Source organism: Abramis brama (assembly GCF_963993115.1).
Source record: "Abramis brama genome assembly, chromosome: 4".
Lineage (NCBI taxonomy): Eukaryota > Metazoa > Chordata > Actinopteri > Cypriniformes > Leuciscidae > Abramis > Abramis brama.
Window position 1 is genome coordinate 9,910,109 of NC_139966.1, and position 27,969 is coordinate 9,938,077.

The 27,969-nt window shown below is 37.7% G+C and overlaps 2 protein-coding genes across 2 annotated transcripts in view; one reads left to right on the top strand and one right to left on the bottom strand.

Moving 5' to 3' along the window:
* The first annotated feature begins 14,888 nt into the window (after positions 1–14,888).
* The window catches only part of LOC311082055 (protein NLRC3-like), a 46,570-nt gene continuing 33,489 nt past the window's right edge, over positions 14,889–27,969 (top strand). Inside the window, exons 1-5 of the mRNA XM_084112799.1 lie at positions 14,889–14,977; positions 15,063–15,188; positions 16,621–16,670; positions 16,731–18,571; positions 18,834–19,007. Coding sequence (XP_083968925.1) covers positions 14,911–14,977; positions 15,063–15,188; positions 16,621–16,670; positions 16,731–18,571; positions 18,834–19,007 — 2,258 coding nt within the window. The 5' untranslated portion in view covers positions 14,889–14,910. The remainder of the gene's footprint in view (positions 14,978–15,062; positions 15,189–16,620; positions 16,671–16,730; positions 18,572–18,833; positions 19,008–27,969) is intronic.
* LOC311081385 (uncharacterized protein) lies at positions 23,320–25,087 on the bottom strand (the record flags this gene model as incomplete). The annotated part of the gene is made up of 3 exons (XM_084111926.1): positions 24,957–25,087; positions 24,391–24,486; positions 23,320–23,637 (listed from the first exon to the last, which is right to left on the bottom strand). Exons 1-3 carry the CDS (start codon positions 24,975–24,977, stop codon positions 23,320–23,322), a joined length of 435 nt encoding a protein of 144 aa, XP_083968052.1. The 5' UTR covers positions 24,978–25,087.

Here is a 27,969-nt window from a genome sequence, read left to right on the forward strand (position 1 = left end):
ATGACATTCTTCTTCTTTTAAATAATAATAATAATAATAATAATACAAATAATAATAATAACGACATTCTTCTTCTAAATAACAATAAGCGTCATAAATTCAATTTTGTTTCTTTGCACTTCCCTGGTTTCGCTTTCTCTTTCTCAAAGAAGTTTCTCTTCTTTGCCGTCTTCCGTGTGTCCATGGCGTAAAATGAGGGCGTGGGGGGAGCGGAGACTTGAATATATAGGGGCGTGTTATTCTAATGACGCTCGTTTTCAGCCGCGGCATTTATCAAGCGCAGGTATTGCGTACACCTGGATTTCAAAGGTACGCACAGCTTCATAAATCAGGCGGTGAGAAGAGTGTAAGCATAATCTTACGCCAACATAAACGCCCGTTTCTACGCAAGAATGATAAATGAGGGCCAATGAGAGTATTTTAAAGATCAACGGTGGTTTAAGTGCTCCTCTTATGCCTGGTTCAGATTACAAGATTTTTGTGTCTGTTACGATAGTCACGGTGTCAGATTACACGATTTTGACTCCTAAAATCTTGTCGTGTCGTGGACAAGAAACATGTCAGACTACACAGTTTATATGAGTTCATACTCAAGAGTGTAAAGTGTTAAAATATGAGTGTTAAATTAACACTCAAGAGTGTTAAAGTTAATGAGATAATTAAGTGATTAATTGAGTGATGATTGAGCATTATTGAAGACACCTAATATTAACAAGCTGAATCACTGAAGGAGAAAATCATAAATTGTAAGTCACCATTATGGTGATCAGTGTTTGTTTCAGTTGGGCTCTTGACCCTTTACTTTAGATTTATAACAGTCAGATGAACAAAGAAAAAATGTGATCTGATGGTGTTGGTTATGTTTTGACATAATCATGTTATGATCTGAAAAACTAAACTAATTGAGATAGTTTAGTTTAACTTGTTAATTACAGCAGCTCTGTGATTCTACAGCATATGATTTTCAGTATTTTTAATATAATCCAAAATATTTAATAAACATTGTTCTGATCAAAAGACTTTTAAATACATTTATTTAGAAACACAGACATCAATAATCAGCCTGTGAATCTCAACAATGGTGACAATAATAAAGCATGTTGCAGTGGCTGCCACCAATCACAACTCATTAATGGCTCCCATCATGCATTGCAGTATGAATAAATTATGATCTGATTTGTCTAAGTAATTTCCTTTTCCCAATTGAATATTCTGCTTGTCACCATTGTTGAGATGCATAGACTGAATCTTGACGTCTGTGTGTGCCTAAACAATAGATTTTTTTTTTTTTTTTTTACAACTTTTAAGAAATCCTTTGTATTATATCTAAAATTCTGGATATTTATGCAGAATCACAGTTACGCTGTAATCAACAACATAAATCTAAATCAGAAATAAGGGTCTTAATGAGTTCAGTGATCAAGTTCAAATGATGATTGTCATAACATAACCAACACCATCAGATCACTTTTTTTCTTTGTTCATCTGTCAGTTATAACTCACTAACAGCAGTCAAACAAAATCTACGGTTAATAATATAAGGGTCAAGAGCCCAACTAAAGCAAACACTGATCACCATAATGGTAACTTACAATTTGTGATTTTCATCAAATTTTGTGATTTACACAAATTACAATTTGTGATTTTCAATTTGTGATTGTTAACATCAGGTGTCTTCAATAATGGTCAATCATCACTCAATTAATCACTTAATTAGCTCATTAACTTTAACACTCTTGAGTGTTAATTTAACACTCATATTTTAACACTTTATACTCTTGAGTGTGGACTCATATAAACTCCCAGGAGTGTTAATTTAACACTGGAGTGTTTGCTGTGTACACGTTGCTTTCCGAGAAGTCATCGCGTTCCGTCACACGCACACATTCACTCGCACACATACACACTCACTGTCGCTCGCTCTCGCGCACACTCACTCTCGCTAGGGGTGTGAACCGACACTGGTCTCACGGTTCGGTTCGATTACGATTATCATGTCATCGATTCAGTTCAATTCGATATCACGATGCATCGCGATGCACTGCATCCTCAATTTGAAATTTTACTTCAAAAGTGATGTGTGCGCGTCTGTGCATGTGCTCGCCTGTTCGGGAAGTCGCAGTGACAGAAACAGTGACATTCCAGACAGTTTAAGTTTCAAGGGAGTAAAGCTTGTTTATGCCATTAAGAAAAGGAAAATCTGTCAAATAAATTTTGTTTTAAAGAAATGTTAATTTAAAAGCAGCGCTCATTAATCTGTGTATTATGTTACCATTTAAAGATGCGCTCATCAACCGTCGCCGAATCCGCTGTTGAAGGTGACGATCATCCATTTATTATCACGCGTAACACAGAATAATTGTAAATTTGACCATCGGGAAAATTATTGGGGCGGGTGGATGATTTATTTTTGGCTGCGGATTCGGCGTTGGAGCTCATCCGCTTACTCTAAAGCAGTCAGACTCTGCCAGGCGTTAACAGCTCGGGGTGAAAACGGTTAACGTGGTTTATCAAGTTATTGGTATTACCTCCTGCATATTCTATTTGTGCGTGACATGAGCGCACACAGCGTGTGTCTTCTGCAGGTCGTGCTTACCAGGTTGTTCATAAAAGGCGAAATGTGCCCAGATGTAGGCTTTTAAAGTAGTTGGAGCATTTTTAATTACTCGCACTCGCGTCTCGCCTCCCTCTGCCATTGTATGCTACCGCAACAAATGACGTCAGAAAAGCGTCAGTACATTATAATCGGTTATGGTCTATTACTGAACCGATACCGAATCGTCCTCGTCTGCATCGCGATGCATCGTAGAAACGATTAATTTTTACACCCCTAATTCTCGCTCACATACTCACTCACTTATCTTGACGGAACCCGTCGTGGAGGACCGAAAAAATAAATAAACATGCTAGTCTTTTTGTCGTGATGTAGTGAAGCATCGCAGATGCGACGTAGGTTGTCGCCAACTATGACACACTATACGAGATGAAACGATCGAATCTTGCGTCCCGGGCATTAAAGTTCATGGGGGGTCAGACAAGGATGTTCATTATCTGGTATGCTGTACTCCTTGGCCATAGAGCCTCTTCTGCGCAAATTAAGACAATCTCTTTTCGGTGTAAATCTTCCTGGATGTGAAACAGTTTTTAAATGATCTGCTTATGCCGATGATGTTGTTGTCATTGTCAAAAAACAAGAAGATATTGACACCCTTGTAGAAAATATGAATGTTTTTGGTGTATTGTCCTCTGCTAAAATTAACTGGGGGAAAAGTGAAGCTGTAACAATCAGTGATGAGTAGAAAACTTATTTACTTGCCGGGTTGATTTGGAACAAGGGTGGGTTTAAATATCTTGGTGTTTATCTTGGAGATGATACTTTTGTGTGTAAAAATTGGGACAATGTTTTAGAAAAAGTTGAAGGACGTCTCAAAAAATGGAAATGGATCTTGCCACAAACCACTGATGTGTAAACTGAATTTAGTGACACTACAGTGTGTAACATTGAAGTTAATGACTAATATTTGTAGTAGCGCTTTTTGGGTTTTGCACTTTGCAGACGGTCTCACGGAGATCGATTTATATTATAAGGCTCGTTTTGAGGAAAATGAGGTTGTAGCTCATCATATACGGATTGGAAATAGGTGTCATTTGAGTTTTAACAACGTTTAGCTCATGATTTATTGATCTGGGAAGTTCTGATCTGTGAATAACTTTACTGAACTCCTTGAACTAAGCACTGTCCGTATTTCTTTATACTTAAGTCCAAGTTCAAAATAAAACTCTATGAAACGCTCCATTGTTAATGTATGGAGGTGTCTGAAACACTGATTAAACAGGAAGTGTTTGTCCGAACTCGCAAAAGTTTTGAAAAATAAGGTGAGACTCAAGATTTTTAGAAGTAATAATACAGAGTTGAGTGGCTCCTCACTTTTGTTGTGCAAAGGCATGGCGGTTGGTTTATATCATTCATAGTGACAAGCAGCCTTTGGAGTTTCATCATTGGCAGCTCCCAAGCAACTACATAGTAACCAAACAGAGTATCCTAGCAACCGTTTAGCAAGACCTATATCTCTGCAAAATGAAATCATGGTAAACTATGATAATCATGTTAGCATCGTGCTACCATAATGCTAGTAACATGCTAATCACAATAGCATAATGCTAGCAACATGCTAATCATGCTAGTAACATGCTAATTATGCTAGCATCTTGTTAAAACATGCTACCATCATGCTAGTAACATGCTAATTATGCTAGCATCTTGCTAAAACATGTTACCATCATGCTAGCAACATGTTAATAATGCTAACATGATGCTAGTGACATATTAATCATGTTAACAACTGTCACGGTGTGGGTTTTGTCTTGTCTGTCACGTGATTCCCTGTTTGTCATGTGATCCTGCCATGTGTCTTGTCATTTTGTTAATTGTTTGCTCATTGTCTACAGGTGTCTCGGATTTACCACGCCCCCTTGTTATCTTGTTTAGCTTGTCTGCTTGTGTTTATACCTCTGTGTTTCAGTTGTGGTTTGTCGGTCGTTGAAGTTGTTTGCTGTTCTTTGTAACTGTTCCTGAGTTCCTTGTTCTGAGTTCTGTTGTTCGCCCTGTTTGTTTTTATTAAATTTAGTACTTGCATTTGGATTCTCTCCGCTTTATTCCTGCCTCATCGTCACAACAACATGCTAATCATGTTAGCAACATACTAATTTTGTTAGCATCTTGCTAAAAAAACTAGCTAACTGCACCCTAGCCACCGAGTGGCGAGTTTTGCCACTGCAAGCACTACTCATATTTTCTTCAGGAAATGCACATTCTAGTTTATTATCAGAGGTGGGACAAAGTCATTGTTATGCAAGTCACAAGTAAGTCTCAAGTCTTTGCCCTCGAGTCCCAAGTCAAGTCGAGTCAAAGATGAGGCAAGTCCCGAGTCGAGTCAAAAGTCAAAGCCAACAAGTCTCAAGTCGAGTCCAAAGTCCTACCATTTTAGTTTCGAGTCATTTAAAGTCCTCTTACCACAGAAATAAAATGTATACAAATCATGTATGTCTGTAAGATTTGTATTTATTTAAACCTCTTTTTATACAATGACATTAATCAAATACAGTAAAAAACTGAAAATTTAATTTTCACAAAAAAATTCACATGAATTTATTTCTTCTGCTGAACAGGAAGGAAGGGGGGGGGAGATGGGTGCAATTGTGATGCAATTATTAATAATTGTAATTTTTGCATCACAATAAGTGTATTGTGATTGTCAAAACATTTTAGTAACTAAACTGAATTTTATTAGGTTTAGTGACATGTTACAATGTTTACATGCATTTCTGGTAAGCTACGCTTTTTTATTATTTCAGTTCAATTCAATTATTATGATTTGATTTAATATTGACTCATTTGGATAAATATTAGGCAGGCTACACAAGATAGGCATTAATTTTTCTCAAGAAAAAAACAACTCACCTAATGCTGTAAACATACAGAGAGCCCTATCAGGTGGCAGTATTATTTAAGGTTAAAAATAACACAAATTAAATATAATGCGTTTTTTTATTATAATAACAACTTTATTTAATGAAATAAGTAAAAATATAATAAACATGCAATAGTACACATATTTAGCAAAATACTCTCTATAGCTCTTTTTTCTAGCCAACTAACGTGCCTGTATTATGGTCATTAAATGGCTTTCCTGAGGTAAATGTTATGTGACATAATTGTTCTCCAACTGTTTTATTGACCCCTTTGATTGATGGGTCGATATTATGTATGAGGAATATTCATTTCGGTAAGTTGTACTGTATCTTTCAACAGTGTTCATTCGTGTTTAACGTTATTTACTATCAGCTAGAGATGATCGGTTCACGTGCCGCTAGGGATCTGTCGTGTCACATTTACAAGCGCCAAAACGGTATTTATTGTCTGAATTTCGTAATAAAAGTGACAGAATCTGAGAGCAGAGATTTTTTTATATCATAACTAACCTGCTCTGTCAAGTCTGTCGGTCTCCGTGTCCTCTTTGCTTCGCGAATTTTCTGTGCGTGAGAAAATGGATGTGTTGCTACATCCGATAAGGTGCTTATCATTTTTCAAATTCGTAGCATGCGTTGTTGCTTGTTGCGCTTCATTGGTTGTCTTGCAATGTGCCTACTTAGATGCTGTCGAATCAAAACTTGTCGAATAAATTTTCAACGGGGCTTACTTGACAACAAGTTCATATATCAATATTCTAACGAATAGAAATAACCTTAAATAATGTATCTATCCGTCTCTTATGTGTACAGTTACTTTCAGAGTGGACGCGCAAGCGGTTGCCGTGGTAATGAATATTTCCAAAATTCCCCAGCTTAACTTCCCATGGAAATTTACCGGAAACTTTCCGGAAATTTACCGGAAATTTTCCGCCCCTTTGCAACCCTATACACAATCCTCATTCCTTAAAGAGAATACTTCAGTCAACATATGCATCAGTGGAAACCAAGCGGCAACCTCCCTGTCTCTCTCTTGAAACCAACACGGAAGTGAGTTAAACTGCAATTCATTGACTGGCCGCTTGAGGCTGGCTGCACAAGTGAGTCAAATCTGTATCTCCCCCATGTTAAAATTACCAACTTTACAGCAGAAAAAAACATGTTTACAGCCTGGTTCTCTATGTGGCTTTGGTCTATACAGCTAATTTTGCCCTTCATAACAGCTGTGATGGGGGTGAATTTTTTTATAACTCATCCGTTTAGTTGATTAATATTTAAAGTTCTGCATAATTAAGGGTGTGGCCACTTGAGTGACAGGTGGATTGCCACTGATGTCAATGCTAGCCGTTTGTCTGCTGTTACTAGCCGTCACTTCACCTCAGCAAATGTTAGCTGCTGAACTTGCCATCTCTGCAGTGTTTGTGCTTTTTCCCGGGATTATTTCATACAATTTAATACACCCCTTCGCCCACGGTTTAGGATTCCGTCGTTGTCGTCGAGTATCGTTCGAGAGAACAACCAGCGCTGTATTTCAGTTGTTTTCCTCTGTGAACATGCACTAATGGATGTCTGACTATTTCGTTGCTTTTTGGAGTTTTCAGATTTAAAAACGTCAATAAAGGCTCGTTCGTTCTGCTCTCACGGAACAGATAGATTATAATATGCTTATGTACCTTCAGGTGAAATCCTGCAGGTGTCTGCGCTTTCTCCGTCCATGCAATAAATGTACATCCTTGAATGAGCGTGGATTTTCTAGCGCATTTACTTGAACTTCATAGGCAATATATCTATGGTTTAACCCATTTGAGAGGCGGCCAAAATCAGAATTTAAAACGGACTGAATAAGCTTTCTACGAACTTGACGAGCGATGCCGCGCTGACGGACCATAGACTATAAAAAGAGTGACTGACATGTATGCACATAAATCACTGTCACACACACTCTCTCAGAGTAATATTAAGTTACTGCATAATACATTTTCAACTAGCAGAATAGTACAGAATCACGATACACAGTCTCACTTGTAGCCATGTCTTTTAACTATTATAGTATTTCGAAGGGCAAAAATAGGAACTTTTAATTGGCTTTACATCATCAACTGTCACTTTAGCGCGAGGCCCTGTGCCGTCGCAGACTTGGTACTGTCAGTAGCATAATGTTATAGCATTACCTCCCCAGCCTGAGCTAACTCGATCACGTCGAGCTAGGTGGGCGTGATTTCAGATTCAGGCTCCTCAGCTCCACTCACACAAGGCCAAGATGGCGTCGGCCGGCTCCGCCCTCTTTAGGCTTCAAAAATGCTCTTCAGAAACCTACGGGTGACGTCACGGACACTACGTCCATATTTTTTTACAGTCTATGGTGGAAACTATGCTAGATTGCATTCACATTCCTTTGTGGTTAAAACTAATTCCTCTCACTCCTCTCCATGGCCTTGGCATGTGATCCTCACACAAAGAGCACAGAGATACTGACTTTATACTCCAGTAGCTCTCTTTGCATCTTGTGTTCAATAAAAATGATGTCTTCACTAGTGATGGGCAGTTTCGAAGCACTGCTTTGAGAAGCTTTGAAACTTTTTTTTGAATAATTTGTTTCAAACCAGGGGTCAGGAGCATGCATCAAACTGCCAAAATCATGTGATTTCGGTAAACAAGACTTTGTTACGTCCCAAATGTTTCGAAATTTCAATGGTTCGCTGATGGTGGACGATCTCAGTGAACCAGTGTTTAGGGTTTTTACCTGATCTCGGATCAGTTTTATAGTTTTGTAGACATTTTAATGAGATGTTTGTGTAATTTGGTGATGGACAGCCCTGCCATTCAACAATCTAAACTATGTTTCCTGTACAACAACATTACTCACTGCTTAACTACCGTAGTATGATGCATCATCGAAGAAATCAACTAATTCTAGTATCAAAATGATAAACCTGTCAGATAACTCGTTTAGAGTAACATTACTAGAGCATAGACTGCCTTAATGTTGAGACAACAAATGGCAAAAGTGTAAAAGGGAAAAATTTAAAACAGAGAATATGAGGTGGTAAAGAAATAGATTTTCACAATGACTTTTGGAAATTACAGGGTGAAACTTGTGCTAAATGCTGAATTTTGAACCATTGACAAAATCAAATGCTTACAGATGTGTCTATAATGTGGCTGATTATCCCTGGCACAACAAACTGATGTTCACGAGCAGTGTATGTCACTACTGAAATTATTCTCATTAACATTATAGTTCAGGGCTCTCAAGTTTTGATGACAGACAAGAGTGACACCCGTCAGGGGGTCAAGTTGTACAGGTCGCGAGTGTTTTTGTTGTTGTTATTAATAATTGCTCATATACCAAATTTATACCAATTTATTCAATTTCCGTGTGTATGTGTGTGTGTGTGTGAGAGAGAGAGAGAGAGAGAGAGAGAGAGAGAGAGAGAGAGAGAGAGAGAGAGAGAGAGAGAGAGAGAGAGAGAGAGAGAGAGAGAGAGAAAGAGATTATGACTGGTGTTGTTTATTGTAAGTGTTTGTTGCCTTTTTGGACTTGTTGCCTTCCACCTGCACTCTTCCTCTGTCTCCTCCTCTAATGGGTCTAGCCTTTTCGCCACCTTCTCTGGGCCAGCATCCAGGGCCGTGCACAGGGGGGTGGCCTGGTGGCTAGAGCCACTGCCCCTCTGCCCTCATCAACTGAGGCGCCCCTCTCCCCCACCCCCACCGCTCCGCTCAAAGCAATCCGCTGATTCCGCGATTCACGTTTTCCCGCTCGCTCCGCAGCATCACTCACAGTATATGGACCCTATTTTAACGATCTGAAACACAAGTAACTTTGTGGGAGGGTCTCGGGCGCTGTTGCTATTATACCGGCGGGATAAATGACTCTTGGGAGGGATAAATGATCAGAGCGTCATCTCACATTCCCTTTAAGAGCAGGCGCGCTTGTTCCATGGCGGATTGCTATTATAACGGCGGATTTGCCAGGCGCGCACCAGGAGCGGTTCACAGCCGAGAAGACCGACGTTCTCGTCAGGGCGGTAAAACACAGAGAAGTGACATTGGGGATGGAGAAACACACCCAAATTAGCTTCAGTTAAACATATAATAATTTGGGTGAATGTGTAAGCTAGATTTATGCCTATTTTTTCACATCTTCATGGACACAACAATGATTTCCCTCGTGTGTTAATATTGTTCCTTGTAATAATGTATGGTTTTCTAAAAATGATAACTGCTGCGTCTGTGTGTAGATGAGATAAGCAAAGTGTATGCGCGTTGTGCACACGCTACATTGATCCGGTTTGTCAGAGAATAGACTTTAAAATTTTACTCTTTGTATTCAAATCCCTGCACAACCTAGCCCCTGTCTACCTCTCTGAACTTCTTCATCTCTACACTCCGTCCAGAAGCCTACGATCCCGTGACCAGGCTTTGTTGGTAGTCCCTCACGTTAGGCTTAAGCGTAGAGGCGAACGCGTATTTGCAGTGGCAGGGCCCCGACTTTGGAATGCCCTGCCTCTAGAGATCAGAATGGCCCCTTCACTGTCTGTTTTTAAGTCCCTGCTAAAAACGTATTTGTTTTCCTTAGTGTATTGACTACTGTGATATTGACTACTGTGATTATTTTATTTTATTTTATTTTGTTTTTTAAATTGGGTTATATTAAATTTTGCTTGGTCTGGTTTTCTGTGTATGTGGTATCATCTGTAAAGCACTTTGGTCAGCCTATTGGCTGTTTTATATGTGCTATACAAATAAAATGAACTTGAACTTGAACTCATCAGACTCTTGTACATTGGTTTATTTTGTGAGACACTCGACTGTCGTAAGGCTTTCATCCAACGTCTGTTCTGTTGAAGAGCATGTAGAAGGAAGAGTACGGCCTGATCACACAAGCTTTTCAGAGTATGTTTTGATCATGATCATGAAAGTTTGCTTACATTTAATCATTCTATGTAAGGCATAAGGACATAAGGCATTTTTACACTGGCAGTTTAGGTCGAAACGGGTTACGGTTTGCATTGAAAGTTGCTTAAACACACACTCTAAAAACTGCAGGGTTAAAAAATAACACACACTCTAAATAACCGCTGGGTCACTATTGGACAGAACATGCGCTGGGTTTTACCATTTAACCCATATTTCTGGGTCATTCATTTGACCCAACCAGTGGGTGAAATTAACCCTCTTGCTGGGTTAAGTCTTACTCATGTGCTGGGTTATTTCCTGTCTCATTGCCATATTAAAATTAGTAACAAATATTTGTTATATTACGAATGTAAAATAATTATTGTCTCTGTGTAATAAACGATATTCGCTTAAATACTGACTCAGGCAAATTATCAGTGCTGGTACTACTCGACCTCAGTGCTGCATTTGACACTGTCGATCATAACATACTTCTTGACAGGCTGGAAAACTGGGTGGGGCTTTCTGGTATAGTCCTAAAATGGTTCAGGTCATACTTAGATGGGAGAGGTTACTATGTGAGTATAGGAGACCATAAGTCTGAGTGGACATCCATGACATGCGGAGTCCCTCAAGGCTCAATTCTTGCACCACTCCTGTTCAACCTGTATCCAATGAGCCAAATAATGAGAGAACCAAATTGCTTACCACAGCTATGCAGACGACACACAGCTCTACTTAGCCCTATCGCCTAACGATTACAGCCCCATTGACTCCCTGTGCCAATGCATTGATGAAGTCAACAGTTGGATGTGTCAAAACTTTCTTCAGTTAAACAAAGACAAAACTGAAGTCATTGCGTTTGGAAACAAAGATGAAGTTCTCAAGGTGAACGCATACCTTCACTCTAGGGGTCAAACAACTAAACATCAAGTCAGGAATCTTGGTGTGTCACTAGAGTCAGACCTTAGTTTCAGTAGTCATGTCAAAGCAATAACTAAATCAGCATACTATCATCTGAAAAATATTGCAAGAATTAGATGCTTTGTTTCCAGACAAGACTTAGAGAAACTTGTTCATGCTTTCATCACCAGCAGGGTGGATTACTGTAATGGACTCCTCACTGGCCTTCCCAAAAAGACCATAAGACAGTTGCAGCTCATACAGAACGCTGCCGCCAGGATTCTGAGCAGAACCAGAAAATATGAACATATCACACCAGTCCTCAGGTCTTTACACTGGCTCCCAGTTAGATTTAGGATTGATTTTAAAGTTTTATTAGTGGTATATAAATCATTCAATGGCCTAGGACCTCAATATATTGCAGATATGCTCACTGAATATAAACCCAACAGATCACTCAGATCATTAGGATCATATCAGCTAGAAATACCAAGGGTTCACTCTAAACATGGCGAGTCCGCTTTTAGCTAATTCTTATTCTTATTTCTTTTTATTATTTTAATTTCTTCTATGTAAAGCACTTTGAATTGCCATTGTGTATGAAATGTGCTATATAAATAAAGTTGCCTTGCCTTGCCTTGCCTTCTGTAATACAATAAACCAGAGAGGCCACATTATGTGATTTCAATCTCATTTAATTGTTTTTTTTAAAATACATTTTTAATACATTTCTTTAATACTTCTTTTTTGTACACTTATTACAATTATACTATGTATACTCATTCTAAGGTAATAAAAACATAAAGGTTCATTAAGTAAGGTCTTTATATACCACTGAAAACATAGTTATGCATATGATATTGCATTTCTGTCAACAACAGATCCTCCTAAATATCATTAAGACACAAATAAGTCATTAAGCAGCTCATTTGAACTCTTATACGATTATGATTTCATTTATTAAGATGTGATGATTTATTAAGAACAGCAACAAACAAATTTTACAGAGGACTCTTTTCCATCAATGTGATACACGGCATGCTGGAGAAACTCCCAGGCGGGGAAACACTGCGTTGTGTATTTATCATGAAAAACAAAATAAAGCTTTGAAACAAAGATGAACAGCTTCTAGCAAAGACTCGGTCTCGATGGCGTGGCCTGGAACAATGGCAAAGGTCTGACATGTCCCCCTCGTCTCATCCCTGATGCTCCAGTCATCTCTTATTGTAAATATTCAACCATGTTTTAGCTAAAATAATATGTTTTAATAAATAAATGAATTCATTTTTGTTCTATATATTTATTAAAATGTTAAAAGATTCTGAAAGCATTGAATGAGATCCCACGATAATTTAAAATAGCTTTACAGTAGTAACAATAAATATTAATATAAATTATAATTATATGATATGATTAATATAATATTTTTAATATTGCTTTTAACGGATCAAAAAAATAACGAATTAATCACGTTTAAAAACTTTGGAGTTTTTAATATTTTTATATTGCAATAATTTCACAGTTACTCTCCAAATTAATGTAGAAACAACTTTAAGACATTTTAAATATTTGTTTAATGGTATCTTTTTATAAATCAAGGCCAGTATCACTGATAATAATGCAGCTACTGATGTCTCTATGATAAATGATTTTTTAACATTAATTATAGACATTCATCTCTAAAAGCTATCGATTTCAACATTTGTTAGGCTTTAAATGAAATATCAACTTTTAATGTAAGTGAACTTAAAACAATCTTCACATAAACCCAATATAATAAATGTCACATTTATCTGTGGCCTTCCTACCTGCCTAACAGGAAATATACAGAAATTGAATAAAGTTATCAAACACTTTACAGTCTTCACTGCATAAATCATAAATTAAATATAAATGAATCCTTATTAAAGCTATTATTTTCTCTGCTACAACAATCTCCGTTACCTTTGTTCTTTGATTAACATCAATGACATCGCATCAACGGGTTTATTAGGCTGCTGTCACGCGCATCTCATTTTCTCATAACTCTTTAAGTTCATATGAGACATTATTTAACACATTTAAGACCGCTCTTATGAAAATACTTGACAAAACGGGCATTTTGGCATAATTCTGTGTGTTATTGTTTGTTCAAGCATGAAATAGAAGTTATGGCAAGCCTAAGTATTCATATACGCCTGGTCGGGCGTCTTATTGCACACTGACCCATCAAAAGCGTGCGATTTGACAGCAAAATGCTCGATGTGATTTGCTACAAAAAATGCACGTTCTGGACGTGTGCTTTGAAGTCCCTGAAAATGCACGTTTTTGACGTGTATTTATCATAAGAAAAAACGGTGTCGAATGAACACAATGAACGTGTAAACAGGTAAACCAAACATGCAGAGCAAACGTGTGTTTAAAGTGTGCAAACAGGTGAAAAGAATGTGCTCTTTCCTTAGTGTTCTACAAAATTGCTTATCGAAAGTGCATGCTCACTTTTTTAGGGCTCGAGTCTGTCATGTTTTTGTCCTCTATCTGGGGTTTAGGACTTTGTACTTGCCCTGCCAAAATGTACACTGGCCCCACCAAAATGTACACTGGCCCCACCAAGTAATAAATATAAAAATAAAATAGGTCTAGTTATTGTTTAAGTTGTTTTTGATCCATGTAACCTTAATAGATAAGGTTATGATGCCAAAAACTACTAGCCTACTAACTCATATAAATTCTAAATATTGTTAAAGACAGTCAGTAATAAAATAATAACAAATAATACAATTACGAGCAATAGTACAAATAAATACAACAGAGCAAACATATACAAATTAAATAAACAGTTCTTTTCAGGTTTTTCATGTAGGTTCACACTAGATTTTCAAGCACACACAGTAATCAAATACAAAATATCACTGCATAGTCTGTGAAGAAAATCTCTGGTGTTGAATTTAGGGCAAGTGAATGCAACAATAACGCATTAACAGTTAAACAGATTAACGGCTCGTCTTGGTTGTCTACTGAGTCTCATTTTAAAAATTCACTTTCCACTTCCTCGTCTAGTTTTACTACTGTCAGCATAGATAATACTTTGAAATGAATCATGTCTATGAGCTCTTTCTCATGCTCTCTTGACCCTTTGCCTAATGAGGTTCTAAACATGTACTTCACATGCTTATGTCCTGCTATAACCGTAATTATTAACATGCTTATGTCCTGCTATAACCGTAATTATTAACAATTCCTTAGCTACTGGGCACGTCCCTTTGGCCCTTAAGACAGCCGCTATTACCCCAGTTCTTAAAAAGCCCGGCTCTGATCCTGAAGATTTATCTATAGGCCTATTGCCAATCTAACTTTTCTGGCTAAGCCCCTCGAACGGGCCGTTGTTGGCCAGCTACAGCAATATGGTAAATGGTATTTACCATGCCATTTATATAGCGCTTACACAGACCAATATAAAAATATATTAAAAACGTTACTGTTTATCGCAAATACCAAAAAATTACAAAGAAATGTTTTAAACAAATTAGTTTATTTTTAAATTGATTGACAGCACTTATACTCTGCTCTTTTTTTGTATTTTTGGAAAGTGTCTGATAACATATGATTCATTATAGACATTTGTGTTCCTGTCCAACAGCTGTAAGTCAGTAAAGGACAATGGCTTCTGTTGAACAGCACGATGATGACACACTAGATGAGCTGGAAAACAAAAAACTAAAAGAAGGTAATAGTGATAAAAGAAAAATAATATCAGAAATGTTAAAGTTGTGATTTAAGCGATGTAATTAATCTCTCTATCTCTATTCCAGGCCAGATGAGCAGCAGTGTTGATGTGAAAGCTGAAACAGGAGCAACTGTAAATGCTCCTGTACTCACTGGAAACACCTTCAGAGGCCCAGTGACCATCAACTACAGCTTAAACACTGCAGGAAATGGTATTATAGTTTATATATAATAATGACTATAATATAATTCATATAATAAAAATATAATAAACTGTAATGTTTAAAAAGACACAATAGCTGTGCTTTCTGAGAAACACTGCTTATTAACAATCATATATGAAATAATGCTCAGTAGTTGTGAATCCTATTCTTAAAGGGACACTTCACCCATGGGAACATTGATCTTTATTGAAAGTGGGTCATATATGTAGTCGAAATGTAAAATTAATTTTGAATTTGGTGCCTTCTTGGCCGAGGAAAGAAAGAAAGTAACTTCAGGACGCATTTGTATGAAAGACACCAACTCCCACAATGCACCACATTGCACAGCTGCGCAAGCCACTCCCACTAATCCAGAAAGCGCATATCTGCCTAAGAGAAATAACTCTTCCGTCTACAAGGCTAGCTACCACCAGAGCTTGAAATTAATTTCACACAAAATGTCTAGTTAGTTGGCGAACTCATTAGTGAATTACTCTTCATTTGTATTTCTTTCGAAGTGGTGAATTATTGCATTGTAACGTTACCTGGATGTTCAGTCAGATGCGGTGCGAAACTAGGATAGTTCACAACACAAACGTCCGTGTCCTCGTCTGATTCACAACACAAACGTCCGTGTCCTCGTCTGATTCAGAGATTTCATCCAGGAGAAGTTGTCATTGTTGAAATTCTTTGCCACAGTCGGACTCTATCTCTGTGTTCGTAGCGGTTCGTAGTTGCATAGTGAGATCACCGGCGCCACCAGTCCGCCCTAACCCGAGCCAGTCCGGGCTCCTCGTCCGCGGCAGGCAGGTCTTCTGCCTCGGCTGCTCTTCGCTATAATGCGGCTTGTAAATGTAGCCACAAAAACCTGATTCAAGCATCAGACTTCTGAAATCCTCTTCCTCTATATCATATTGAGCACTCTCCTCCGCTATTGTCATAACTTTACATCTGTCTCCACAGCGCCTGTTAGCTTAGCTTCCAAACAAGATGGAGGATATTGCTTTTAGTTTTCAGAAAGTCAAGTCCCACCCACTGATCTGTAATAGGCCTGTAGCGTGAGCGGTTCCCGCCCCCTGGGAAAGATGAGGAACGAGTGTCTGTAGTCTCTACACTTTTCAATGAAATGTGACTTCCTGCTTATTATGACGCAAAATGATGATTTTTACGTCATAATAAGCAGGAAGTAAAACACTTAAATCCTTATTTCTCCCATCTCAGGGAAAAATGGATGAAAAATCCACATTTATTATAATATATGACTGGGTTTCTAACAATACAAAGCTTAATGCAAATGGGTGAAGTGTCCCTTTAAGGAAGTTTAGTGTGTAGCCATATTGTTCAGAAATGCTTTAGGTACTTGTCACTTTTTTCTTCTGAGTAATTGTATCTATTGTCTCTTTCCTTTGTATAAATGTACTCATTTTCTCTTTCCTCACAGAGCCACAAAAAACCTCAGCGACGGAGACACTAGAGAAACAGTTAGAAGGTGCAACCATCATTTCTTCATTATAGAGGTCTTCAGACTTTATGAAAAACATGATAATTTAGTCTTTGCTGTCTTTTTCCCTATTTCTTAAAGGTTCAACTGCAGACGATAGAGAAGCTACTCTTCATGATTACACAGAGATCAGCCGCAGACTGAAGAACAAATTAAAACAGGACTACGAGAAGATATTGGTTGGTAATTCAGAGACGGGTCATAAGAAATACCTGAGCGACATCTACACTGATTTATATGTGGTGGAGAATGAGACTGGAGGAAGAGTGAACGACCATGAAGTGATACAGATCGAATCAAATCACAACCGAGTGACTGCCAAGGAGACGGCAATCATGTGTAATGACATGTTTAAAGTCCAGTGTGACACAGGTCGACGAAACAGAAAAGTGCTGACAACGGGGATCGCAGGAGTGGGAAAAACTGTCTCTGTCAATAAATTCATCTTTGACTGGGCTGTAGGAACAGAAAATCAGGATATTGTCTTCATATTTCCACTTCCATTCCGTAGACTGAATTTGATTAAAGGAGAGTACAGTCTCATGGGACTGCTTAACAAATACTTCTTTAGTAGTCCTGAAGAATTGCCCTCTCTTCCTGAAGGTGATGGTAAAGTTATGTTCATCTCTGATGGGCTGGATGAATGTCGCTTTACTTTGAACTTTAAAGAAGATGACACATTAACAAATGTAAATGAAAAAACAACAGTAAGTAAGATAATAATAAACCTTATCAAGAGACACCTGGTTCCCTCTGCTCTTATCTGGATCACATCCAGACCAGCAGCAGCCAGTCTGATACCCCGTGGTTACATTGATCAAGTGACAGAGGTGCGAGGATTTAATGATGAGCAGAAAGAGCAATACTTCATCAATAACAGCAGTCCTGAGGTTGCTGGAAACCTCATCAGTCACATCAAGAAATCCAGGAGTCTGTACATCATGTGCCACATCCCCGTCTTCTGCTGGATCTCTCTCATTGTTCTTCAGCCTCTACTGGCTCGAGAGAGTAATGACAAAACTCCCACAACTCTCACAGGGATGTACACAAGCTTCTTAATTTCTCAGAAGAAACAGATGGAAGAAAAATACTGTGATGACTCTGAACCTAAAGCCAATGCAGTGTCTTTTGGTCAGATTATACTGAAGCTTGGGAAACTGGCCTTTCAACAGCTGGAGAAAGGAAACCTGATTTTCTACAAAGAAGATCTTGAGAAATGTGGACTAGATGTCAGAAAAGGGTCGTTGTACTCTGGGTTATGCACTCGAATGTTTCAGGAGGAAAAGGTAGCAGCAAGAAACATTTACAGCTTCGTACATCTCAGCGTACAGGAATTCCTTGCTGCTCTTTATGTGTTTATGATGGGCAAAGACAAGAAAACAAACTCATTTCTTCAATCCTGGAGAGAAAAACTGGCATGGAAACTGTCCAAAAAGCCACTGTTTCAGCTTCATAATGCTGCAGTCGACAAGGCTTTACAGAGTGAGAATGGACACCTGGACCTTTTCCTCCGGTTCCTCCTGGGTCTGGAGTCCAATCAGAGTGACCTGAAGGGACTACTGCCAAAACTGAAACTGAAAACACAGAATGTTAAAGACACTGTTGACTATATCAAACAGACAATAGAGACAGAGAAATCAGTGGAAAGAACCATCAATCTCTTCCACTGTCTGAGTGAACTGAAAGATGATTTTGTGGAGGACATCCAGAAGAATCTGAGCTCAGGAAAACTTTCAGTACAGAATCTCTCCTCTGCTCAATGGTCTGGTCTGGTGTTTGTGCTCCTGATGTCAGAAGAGACTCAAGAGAAGTTTGAACTGCAGAAATACAGAAGATCTGATCAAGCACTGATGAGATTTCTGCCGGTGATCAAAAACACCAGAAGAGCACTGTAAGAGTCTCCTTTACATTCATTTATAAACACTATTAGTCTTTTGTAATTGCCTTCATTTTAAATGGGTGACTTGATGGCCTAGAATGTTCAGAAAAATGAATAAAAGTAATGTGTGTGAAAATAAATGCTGGTTTGATGTTTTATGAAGAGATAATCGTTTTAGCTGTGCTTAATTCACTACAGTTAAAGGTTTTTTCAAGCTCCAGATTATAAACGCTATTAAGCATTATTACTGTTCTTTGTTTTGTTCTCTACACAGGCTACACAGATGTAATCTCACAGCTCAGTCCTGTGAGAGTTTATCATCAGCTCTACAATCCTCAAACTCCTTTCTGAGAGAGCTGGACCTGAGTAACAATGACCTGCAGGATTCTGGAGTGAAGCTTCTTTCTGATGGACTGAAGAGTCCAAACTGTCAGCTGGAGATACTGAGGTGAATGGTTTTAAAATAATTAACTATGCTATAATCAGAGGCTGACTTAACCAATAAGCAAGGCAAGCGGTCGCTTGGCACACGCAAGAGACAAAACATTTGCAGGAAAGTGATATTTTTCCATATTTATACAGACGTATGACCCACATGGACTGCATAAGTTTAATAACAATATTGTTTGGGGTGAGGGGAAGGGAATGGACTGTATGAAGATTGAATTTTCAACAGTTACTAAAAGTGTAAAATGCTTCTGTTTCATGCATGATTTGCTTCCGACAGCACTGAACAAGCTAGCAGCGCCATCTAGTGGCTGTGCACAGGACACAGTTAGCATCTCATGCTGGGTACACACCAAGATATATTTTACAACTTATAAGATTTTCAAAATGTGATAGACCACAAACATGAGGACAAAAAATCCTAGATTTAACCGTTTTGCTCCTACACTGTAAACCCTAACAAGTTGACACTACTCAAATGATTTGAGGTAAGTGGTTGCGTACGTTTTTTTGAGTAATGGAAAAATTCAAACTTAATTAATTGAGTTGACCTAATGTGGTCTTCTCATTGAATTAACTTAAATGTTTAAGTAAAGATAACTTAAAAGGCAAATGGACTAAACTCAAACTTGCCAGTTTATATTTTGTTTACTTATTAGTAAATAAATACATTTTAAATAAATTATAAATCATTAAACCAAGTTTTTCACATCAACAGCTTTATTAGGATTATATTACAACTTCTATAATGCATACTGACTGAACATCGTATATTAAAGGTATTGCGGAGGATTTTCTTTTTCCGGGTGGATCATCAAGACTATTGGTACTCCTAGTTGTCAATCATTCTGGTGATATGTTTACATAAGGCCGTCGTACGTGCTCGTCCCTAGGTAGTTTTCGCTTTCTGCGCATGCGCACTTTCGGGTGTATGTGTGTTGTGAGCTACCGGTTTCAGCCATTCATTGAAGCTCGCCGTTCTCATCGGGTTTTTTCAAAATGTCTGAGGGTCGCAAGAGAAAAAGTGTCTACGAATTGTATGACAAGAAGAGAAAGGCCTCTGAAGAAAGAAACAAGACCAGAGTGTTTTTGGGAGAATATTTCACACACTGGCGTGCGCTAAAAACACAGGTTGGGCTTCCCACTGATGCCTCAGTCGCGAAGTTTCTACTCGACAGGTAAAGTTTGGCATGCTATTTGGAGAAATCCATTTAAAATCACTGCTAGTAAAAGTTAATGTAAGCTATGATTAGCGATGCTAGCCCTGGCACAAGTCATGCACCGCGCAGACACGGTAAACATCTCAATTTGTCTAAAGTAGCCTTATGACCAAATGGTAAAAGGTATCACGCTGAAATGTTCTAAAACTTTGTGTGTTCATTTTTGATAATTCCAATGTGTTCACATAGTATTTATTACACAAATGCAACAAGCTACTTCTCCATTGCAGATCATGTCTTGAGTACTCACTCAATCGATCAGTATGATAAGTAAATAAAACACGGAAGGGCATTTGACATTTTGTCTTGCATGAATGTTTTTGAGTTAGAGTGTTTTTGGGAGAATATTTCACACGCTGGCGTGCGCTAAAAGCACAGGTTGGGCTTCCCACTGATGCCTCAGTCGCGAAGTTTCTACGACAGGTAAAGGAAAGTAGGCTTGTATGAGTCATGCCAACAGCAACTTGTAAACAGAGCGTGCACGAGGAGAACTAGGCTCGTGCATGCTCTCTCATGCACACGTTTAATAGGCGTTCCCTCTCGGGAGCAGGTAGAGTGTTGCGCATCTGCATTTTTTCAAAAAGTGGAGAGGGCGGTTCTTTTCTAAAATTCGGGAAAATCCTCCGCTATACCTTTAACATTTAATCAGTACAAAATACAATTACAATACTTGCAGTAAATTAAATCAATTGATTAAAAATGTATTTAGAAATCTGTCATTTAAAAGTGAAACTGACCAAATCAGAACAATTGATCAGAACAATTAAAAGCACACTGTAATGAACAACAACAGACATATTTGTCATCTACTTTAACTTATCTTTCACCCTTTGCAATAGTTGCGTGTAAGTTCCTCAGTTTTCTTCGGTGTGTGAATAGATAGATCTCAACATCATACAGTCACTTTTAGAATGGGTTCAAATATTCAAAATATGCTGGAAAACCAAAAATTTTACAAGACCTGGATTTTTTTTTTAAGAACAATCGGCACTTTAACTGCTCAGGACAAACAAGTGACACATGAACATCCATCACAAAACAAACAAACAAAAAACAGTTGTCGATCATCCAGGTAACGACACAGAATTAAGAGTGAAAATTATTATTGTAAAAATTATGTACACTTTTGACCACAACTTATGTGTGCGATAGAGTCAGTACTTCAGGCTAACATCAGTGAGATCTCATCCTGTGGAAACTGCCACTGTTGGTTCAAAAGGTTCTCATTGATGAATGGTCCTTCAGATGAATGGTTGGGTCTGGGAACGGAAGATCCTGTGATTTAAAATTAAAAAAATAATTAAGACACATTTTCTCTTAATACATTGTATAGTTCTCATTGTTTAAGCACAGGTTAGACGAGGGATATAATAATAAACATGTAACAATACAAAGCAATTTTTTTAGTTGGACAGCAACAAGAATGGAAATAATCAAAGCAAGTCAAAGTGCTTTCTTTGCCGTTTCAGTAACTAACTAAATAAAATACAAGATAACTTTGGAAACTGAATGGTATTCAAACAAAAACTCTTTCTCTGTGCGTTACCTGATGGATGACTCTGTTCTTTGAAGAGCAGCAGTATTCGAGAAGAATGGCAGCATTTACCACCTGGCCTAAAAACAACCATATATATACACAGTAAATTACATCATAATAAAACTAAGTACATGGTAGATTTCTACACTTACTAGAACATTGAAATAAACAAAAGGAGTGAAATTTACACTGTACTTTAACAAATATGATATATTTTTAAGTACGTAGCTAAAACACACCTTGTCTGCCTCACATCAATCAAAAGTCAGCTGCAGTTCCTCCTTCAGTGCTGTTTTTGAAGCCTCTGAGGACAGTTGATAAGAAAGTGTCTGCTAATTTGTCAAAGGAGAATACGTCAACAACTCAAGCACACTAGCCGCTAACATTAATTAATAAACATGAATATTTAACTAATGACTAACTTCTTAGAAATGTGTGTAGTTAGCAGTTGCTAAGTAACATACCACACTGTAAACCCTAATAAGTTCACAGAACTCAAAAATTATTTTGTAACAGATTACACAAAAATATTTTAGTGATGTTTTTAAAAGTTTTAAGTTTACATAAAATAAAAATTACATTTCCAGTTGCCTTAAATTATCTCAATGTTACCTTATAAATATTGATATTCCTCAACTTATAATTAGGGAGTAATTCACTCAAAATTTTCAATATTTTTCAACTCATATAATGTGGGAAATACACTCAAAAATTTCAACTCATAATGTGGGACATGCACTCAAAATTAATTCTAAACTGAAATACTGATGTCGGCCCACTACACAATTATAATCAGCTAATAATGTTAGAAAACATGAAAGTGACACCACAGTGACAATTTAACAACTTTTTTTTATTTAACAAAATGCGCTTTTTAAAAGGCACGAATCAAAGGAGCTCAGTCAAAACAAAGTGCTTGTGATAAATTAAAACAAAAGGAAAAGGAAATGAATCCATAAAAACAAAATGTGTTTTAAAGTACATTAAGTGTTAATAGTTACATATTCTGATAGTGGTCATTGCTACAGAGGGTAGATTCAGTATTTTGGGTCTCCATCTCACATTATTCAGTAAACATTATGATTAAAACTCACAAAGGATTCATGATAAAATTCAATAAGATTCTAAGAATAATCCATCCTCAACAGCAATGACAACTATTAGAATGTGGAGCCATTTAACACTGTTTAAAAACATTTTGGCACTTACTGTACCTTGAAGGCTGCAACTCACTTTTTTAAAATAAAACATTTTAATAAAGTACTGGTTTCTACTGTGCCGTACTTCACTGGCAACATCAAGTTAGTGCATCAAGGTAGGTATTAGGCAACAGAACATTAAAAATGTATAGTGCATGAATTGAACAGTCGTTTCCCACAACGTGGGCTGGGCAATACATCAATGTTGTGATATTTATCTATTAACAATCAATGTATTAAATCTGAGGTAGAAGAGGTAAACAGTGTCACATCTTAAATCTGAGGTAGAAGAGGCAAATTATTACATTTGTAAAGAGGAAAAAAAAAAAAAAAACGTCCTCAATACTCAACAGTGATTCACTCATTGAACAAATCATTCTTCAGCGTCAGTAGACGCCCTTTCAGTGGTTTGTTGTCCTCAAGACACATCACAACTTTTTGGATAAATGTGAATGTAAGCTCGAGGTTCTTTGGGTACTGTAGGTCTAGTGCATAGACGTACCCAAAGAGCAGGAGAAATGAGTCAGCCAGATTTGTGGGACCACTCACAAGTATTTCATCCTCCACGACAATACAGATGCTCTCAGGGCTGAAGAGGGCCGCATCAGTAGTGCCATCCGTGACGACTGTCAGGAGAGCCACCGGAGTGTCAGTGAGGTCTGGACCATCTGCTGACTATAAAACACAAATAATACAAGAATGAGTTCAGCCCCTTAAGGATACAAATCATGCTAAAGATGTCTAAACATTACTGTCACTTAGCACTTAGACTGCAACTAAGCCATATGTTTAAACTATTTTCTTTACATATGCTTATATCTTATGTTAGTTTCACACCTATCTGTTAGCATACTTTGTGTTTAGTGGAATGCTTTATACTTACCTTTTTATTTATGTAATTTCTACATGTCAGTTTACAGAATAACAACTCAAGTAAACTTCATAAACAGGTCCTGGGGGGTATTCCAGAAAGGAGGTTCAACAAACTCTGAGCCTAACCCTGAACTCTGAGTTGACTTACCCTGTGAAGTGAAACTCTTGAGTTTTCAGTTCCAGAACAGCTGATCTGAGTTAGGTAAGTCGACTCTGAGTATGTTAACTCTGAGTTGAGCTCGTGCCTGACGACTAGTAAAAAGCCATCATCAATGGAGCTGTGATTCACCATGGCAACAGGGGAGAAAACAGGAAGCAGACATTTTATGCCACGTCCGACAGAGGCAGAGGAGCTGGTCCTGGGTTAGTGTTAGGGTTTCCCTCTGGAATGGATAACTCAGAGTTTCCCTCATCTCAGAATTCACTCTGAGTTTTCACATAACCTGCTTTCTGGAATACCCCACTGGTTCTCCTAGAGTTCTTTGAGTGATGTCATATGTTTAAGCTGATTGAATAGCTAGGCAAAGGGATTGATAGTGAGGCCAGTACACTTACATTACAGGTCCTGAAGAACTTGAAGGCATCTTCACGAAGGTACACAGGAAGTGCACGAAGGACGAGGGCCCGTCTCATATTTACATCACGTTGTTCCTAGATGGACCAAAAAAAAAATCCATTACAATAGTAATTACACAAATGCAGAGCAAACACTTTAAAAAAAAAATCAAAGTGTTAAATAGCTCCATATTCTGATGGTGGTAATTGCTATAGATGGTAGATTCAGTATTTTGGGTCACCATTTCTTCAGTAAAACATTTTTCAAATTAATAACTTTCTATTGTAAATACTTTAATAACTCACAAAGGAAAAAACTTAAAATTGTAAATCAAATTTTACGAAAACAGTAGTTATTTGGACTTCTTCAAATTGAAGGTTCCTTTTTCTGATAGAATACATCTTGTCAAGACGTCTATCTCTGATGAGATGACAATGTTGTGTTCATGGCATAATCACTTAACCTCGGGGCACAGTCGAGGCAATTCACACTATGGCTTCTTACAGTTCTCTGCAAACAATATGTTAATAATCTGTTTCTGAATCATGCCAAGTTAAAAATTCACCTGAAGGTCATAAATCCTCATGAGCTTGGCTCCTCTGCTATCTTGCCAGTCTTGGTGGCCTTGTCTCTGAACAAGGTGATGAGTTTAGGCGTGTGTCTGTCCAGCTCCTTGTAGAATTGAATGCGCAGGTTATTATTATTATTTTTTAAGTTAAAATGTGTGTAAAATTTTGAATGAGGGGGGGGAATGAGTATGCCAACCAGTCGACAACACATCAGTAATTTGATTAAGTCTGTTCTGCTGCAAAAAACCTAAACATTGTGAATAATTCAGGGCGAAAATCTTTCGGTTTTTATTTTTTTATTATTCAAATTAGTACACAATTTTACAAAACTCACCTATTGGCACCTGTCTGATGGTGAAACGCTGACTCTCTGTAGCACTCTTTGTAGTCCGATATCTGTACACAACATACGCACAAAGATGATTTTAAAAATAATACATAATGATAAATGAAATTTAAAAAAGTGAATATACAGATAAAAAAAAGTTTCCAAATCTGGCACAATAAGATCTGCTATTTCTGTTGTTGTTGTTTTTGTTTTTAACAAAGTATTAATAACGGGTTCAAGTGATCAACTGTGGATCCCACAGTTGAGATAAAAACATTTAGAGAAATAGCAAAAGAATGACTGTGGAAACACATAAAATAAAACCAATTGTTATTAACACTATTTCATAATACATCCTACCTGAACTGTTAAAAGGATTTCGAGATGATCTCACAACCACACACTTGAGCCTACGAAGAAATACAAACACAGGCCTGATTAGCATCATAACACACTCACATTATGTTGTTTAGCATTGTTCATTTCACGCTAGCACACACATACACACAGCTCGACAACGTAAAATATTGACTGTGTAACGCGGACACTTATTGAAATAAGTAGCAGCTATAACGTTACTCAAAGTACGCATATGCATTAACGGCGAACAGCGAAAACAACCACCGGCAGAAACTGGGAAGCAGGGATAACGTTATGCTTTCGGCCTCCGCGCCAGAGAGTTCAAACTCATGGACCTTCCTCCACCATCAATGTCCCGGGCAAACATGCATTATAGGAAATGTAGTTCATCCAGGAAACCGCTGATAACGTTAACGTTAACTTACACCGTTGTAAGATGAAGTAAGGTAACTTAACGTTAACGTATTTGTCACATTCAACAACTTCTAAAATTATAATTAGCTGCTACTTGGATTTGTAAACTATTTACAACACATTTTCACATATTTTTAGAACCGTTTATATATATATATAAAATATAAAAAAACGTTAGAGTTACTTACCAAATCAGGGCTGATGATAAGACGGCGCTTAAGAAAACGAGGGCAATAAGACTAATGAAAATAACTGAGGTGGTGGTGGTTTGAAGCGGGGGAATAAAAGTGCGCATTCCAAACAAAAAAAAAAAATATTAAACTGTGTTCCACATCCACATCCATATGGGCTGGCCAAAACTTCCCCGCATCAAGGCAAATTCAAGATGGCTGACTCAGCTTTCCTGAGGGAGAGATAAGACCCACCCACCAGAACGTCATGACGTCGATAACGTCATGACACTACTGTATGGTTCCTAAACTTTTTGAGCGTTCCACACAAATTAGCTATAAAATATTGAGCCCTATTCAATTAAAGTGGCATAAATCTCCACAGAGCTCAACACTTTATAGTTTGGTCAACTGCACAACGACATTTGACTGTTATGACCTTAATAGTTATGAGCTAGTACAACTGTTTGGGATTACAGTGCAGTTACCAAACTAGCTAACAGCTAGACTAATTTTACAACATAAACGCACTCAATTTAAATCAACAACACCAAATCTTATGTTTTGTTAAATACTTTATTTAAAAAGGTTTTATGAATTTGCACTTACCCTCATCTGATATAAGTGTCTGAAAACACTGGACGATGTCAGCGCACGCAGTAACTGAAGGCAGTGGGCTAAAAAATACGGTTCAGATAAAATATGACATTGAAAAACTGCCGTTGTTTTATGGTAAACATGTTATTTACAATGATTTTATGAATTCAAACCTACCTTCGTCTGATGTAAATCTCACAGAAAATACCGGACGTTGTCAGCGCGAAAGATTTGAATGGAGCAGGAGCGGGAATAAACGGCTCGAAAACAACGTCAGTCTAGAAAATACAGTTAAAAAAACTGTTAGAACATTGAACAAATGTTGATGTTATGTTCTGGCAAACATGTTATTTAAAATAGTTTTATGACTTACCATATACGGTTTCAGCTCCAAATGCGAGGCCTGAAATGTCCGCTCCGTTTTATTTTAACCCCGAAATTACTGTTTTTATGCAGTGTCAGTGCCTCTGGGCTGCTGCCTGCATCAGCAAATTCACGATGGACAAAAAAAATTACTGCCTTGTGTATCGACCAATCAGCGTGTTGTAAAGGCAGAATTTCATGTATGACCAATCATTTTAAACAGAGACATAGGGAATCATTTAAATAACTTGAAATTTTGAGTTCAAATTTTTGAGTTTTGAGTTCAATTGAGATTTTTGCTGCCAAATGAGTACATTACACTACATTTTTGATGCAAAAACTTGCTATTATAAATAATGTTAAGTTATGATAACTTGATTTCTTTATCAATGACAACATTGGGGTTTACAGTGTATAGTGTGTGGTGTGCCATGATGTGACTTAAGCCCTATTCGCACGGGATTAGTATTACCTAGGGACCTCCGGTAATTTGTAATAATCACAGAGGTCGTCTGTGATTTTTATCCCGTGCGAATCTGCCATGTCTGTAAAAATGTCTGTAAAAATTCCCCCAAAAATTATCTACCGTATTTCGGCCAACACAGGGGTCCTCTGATAATACCAGTCCCGTGCGAATCCCCATGTCTGTGATTTGGGCTGTTTCTGTGAGCCAATCGTTTCCTAAAGAACGTAATAACCATTATGGGCCGTTTAAGAGTCCATTTTACGTCTGTATTAAAACTATATTGACAATAAAATCTCTCAATATGCTCTACT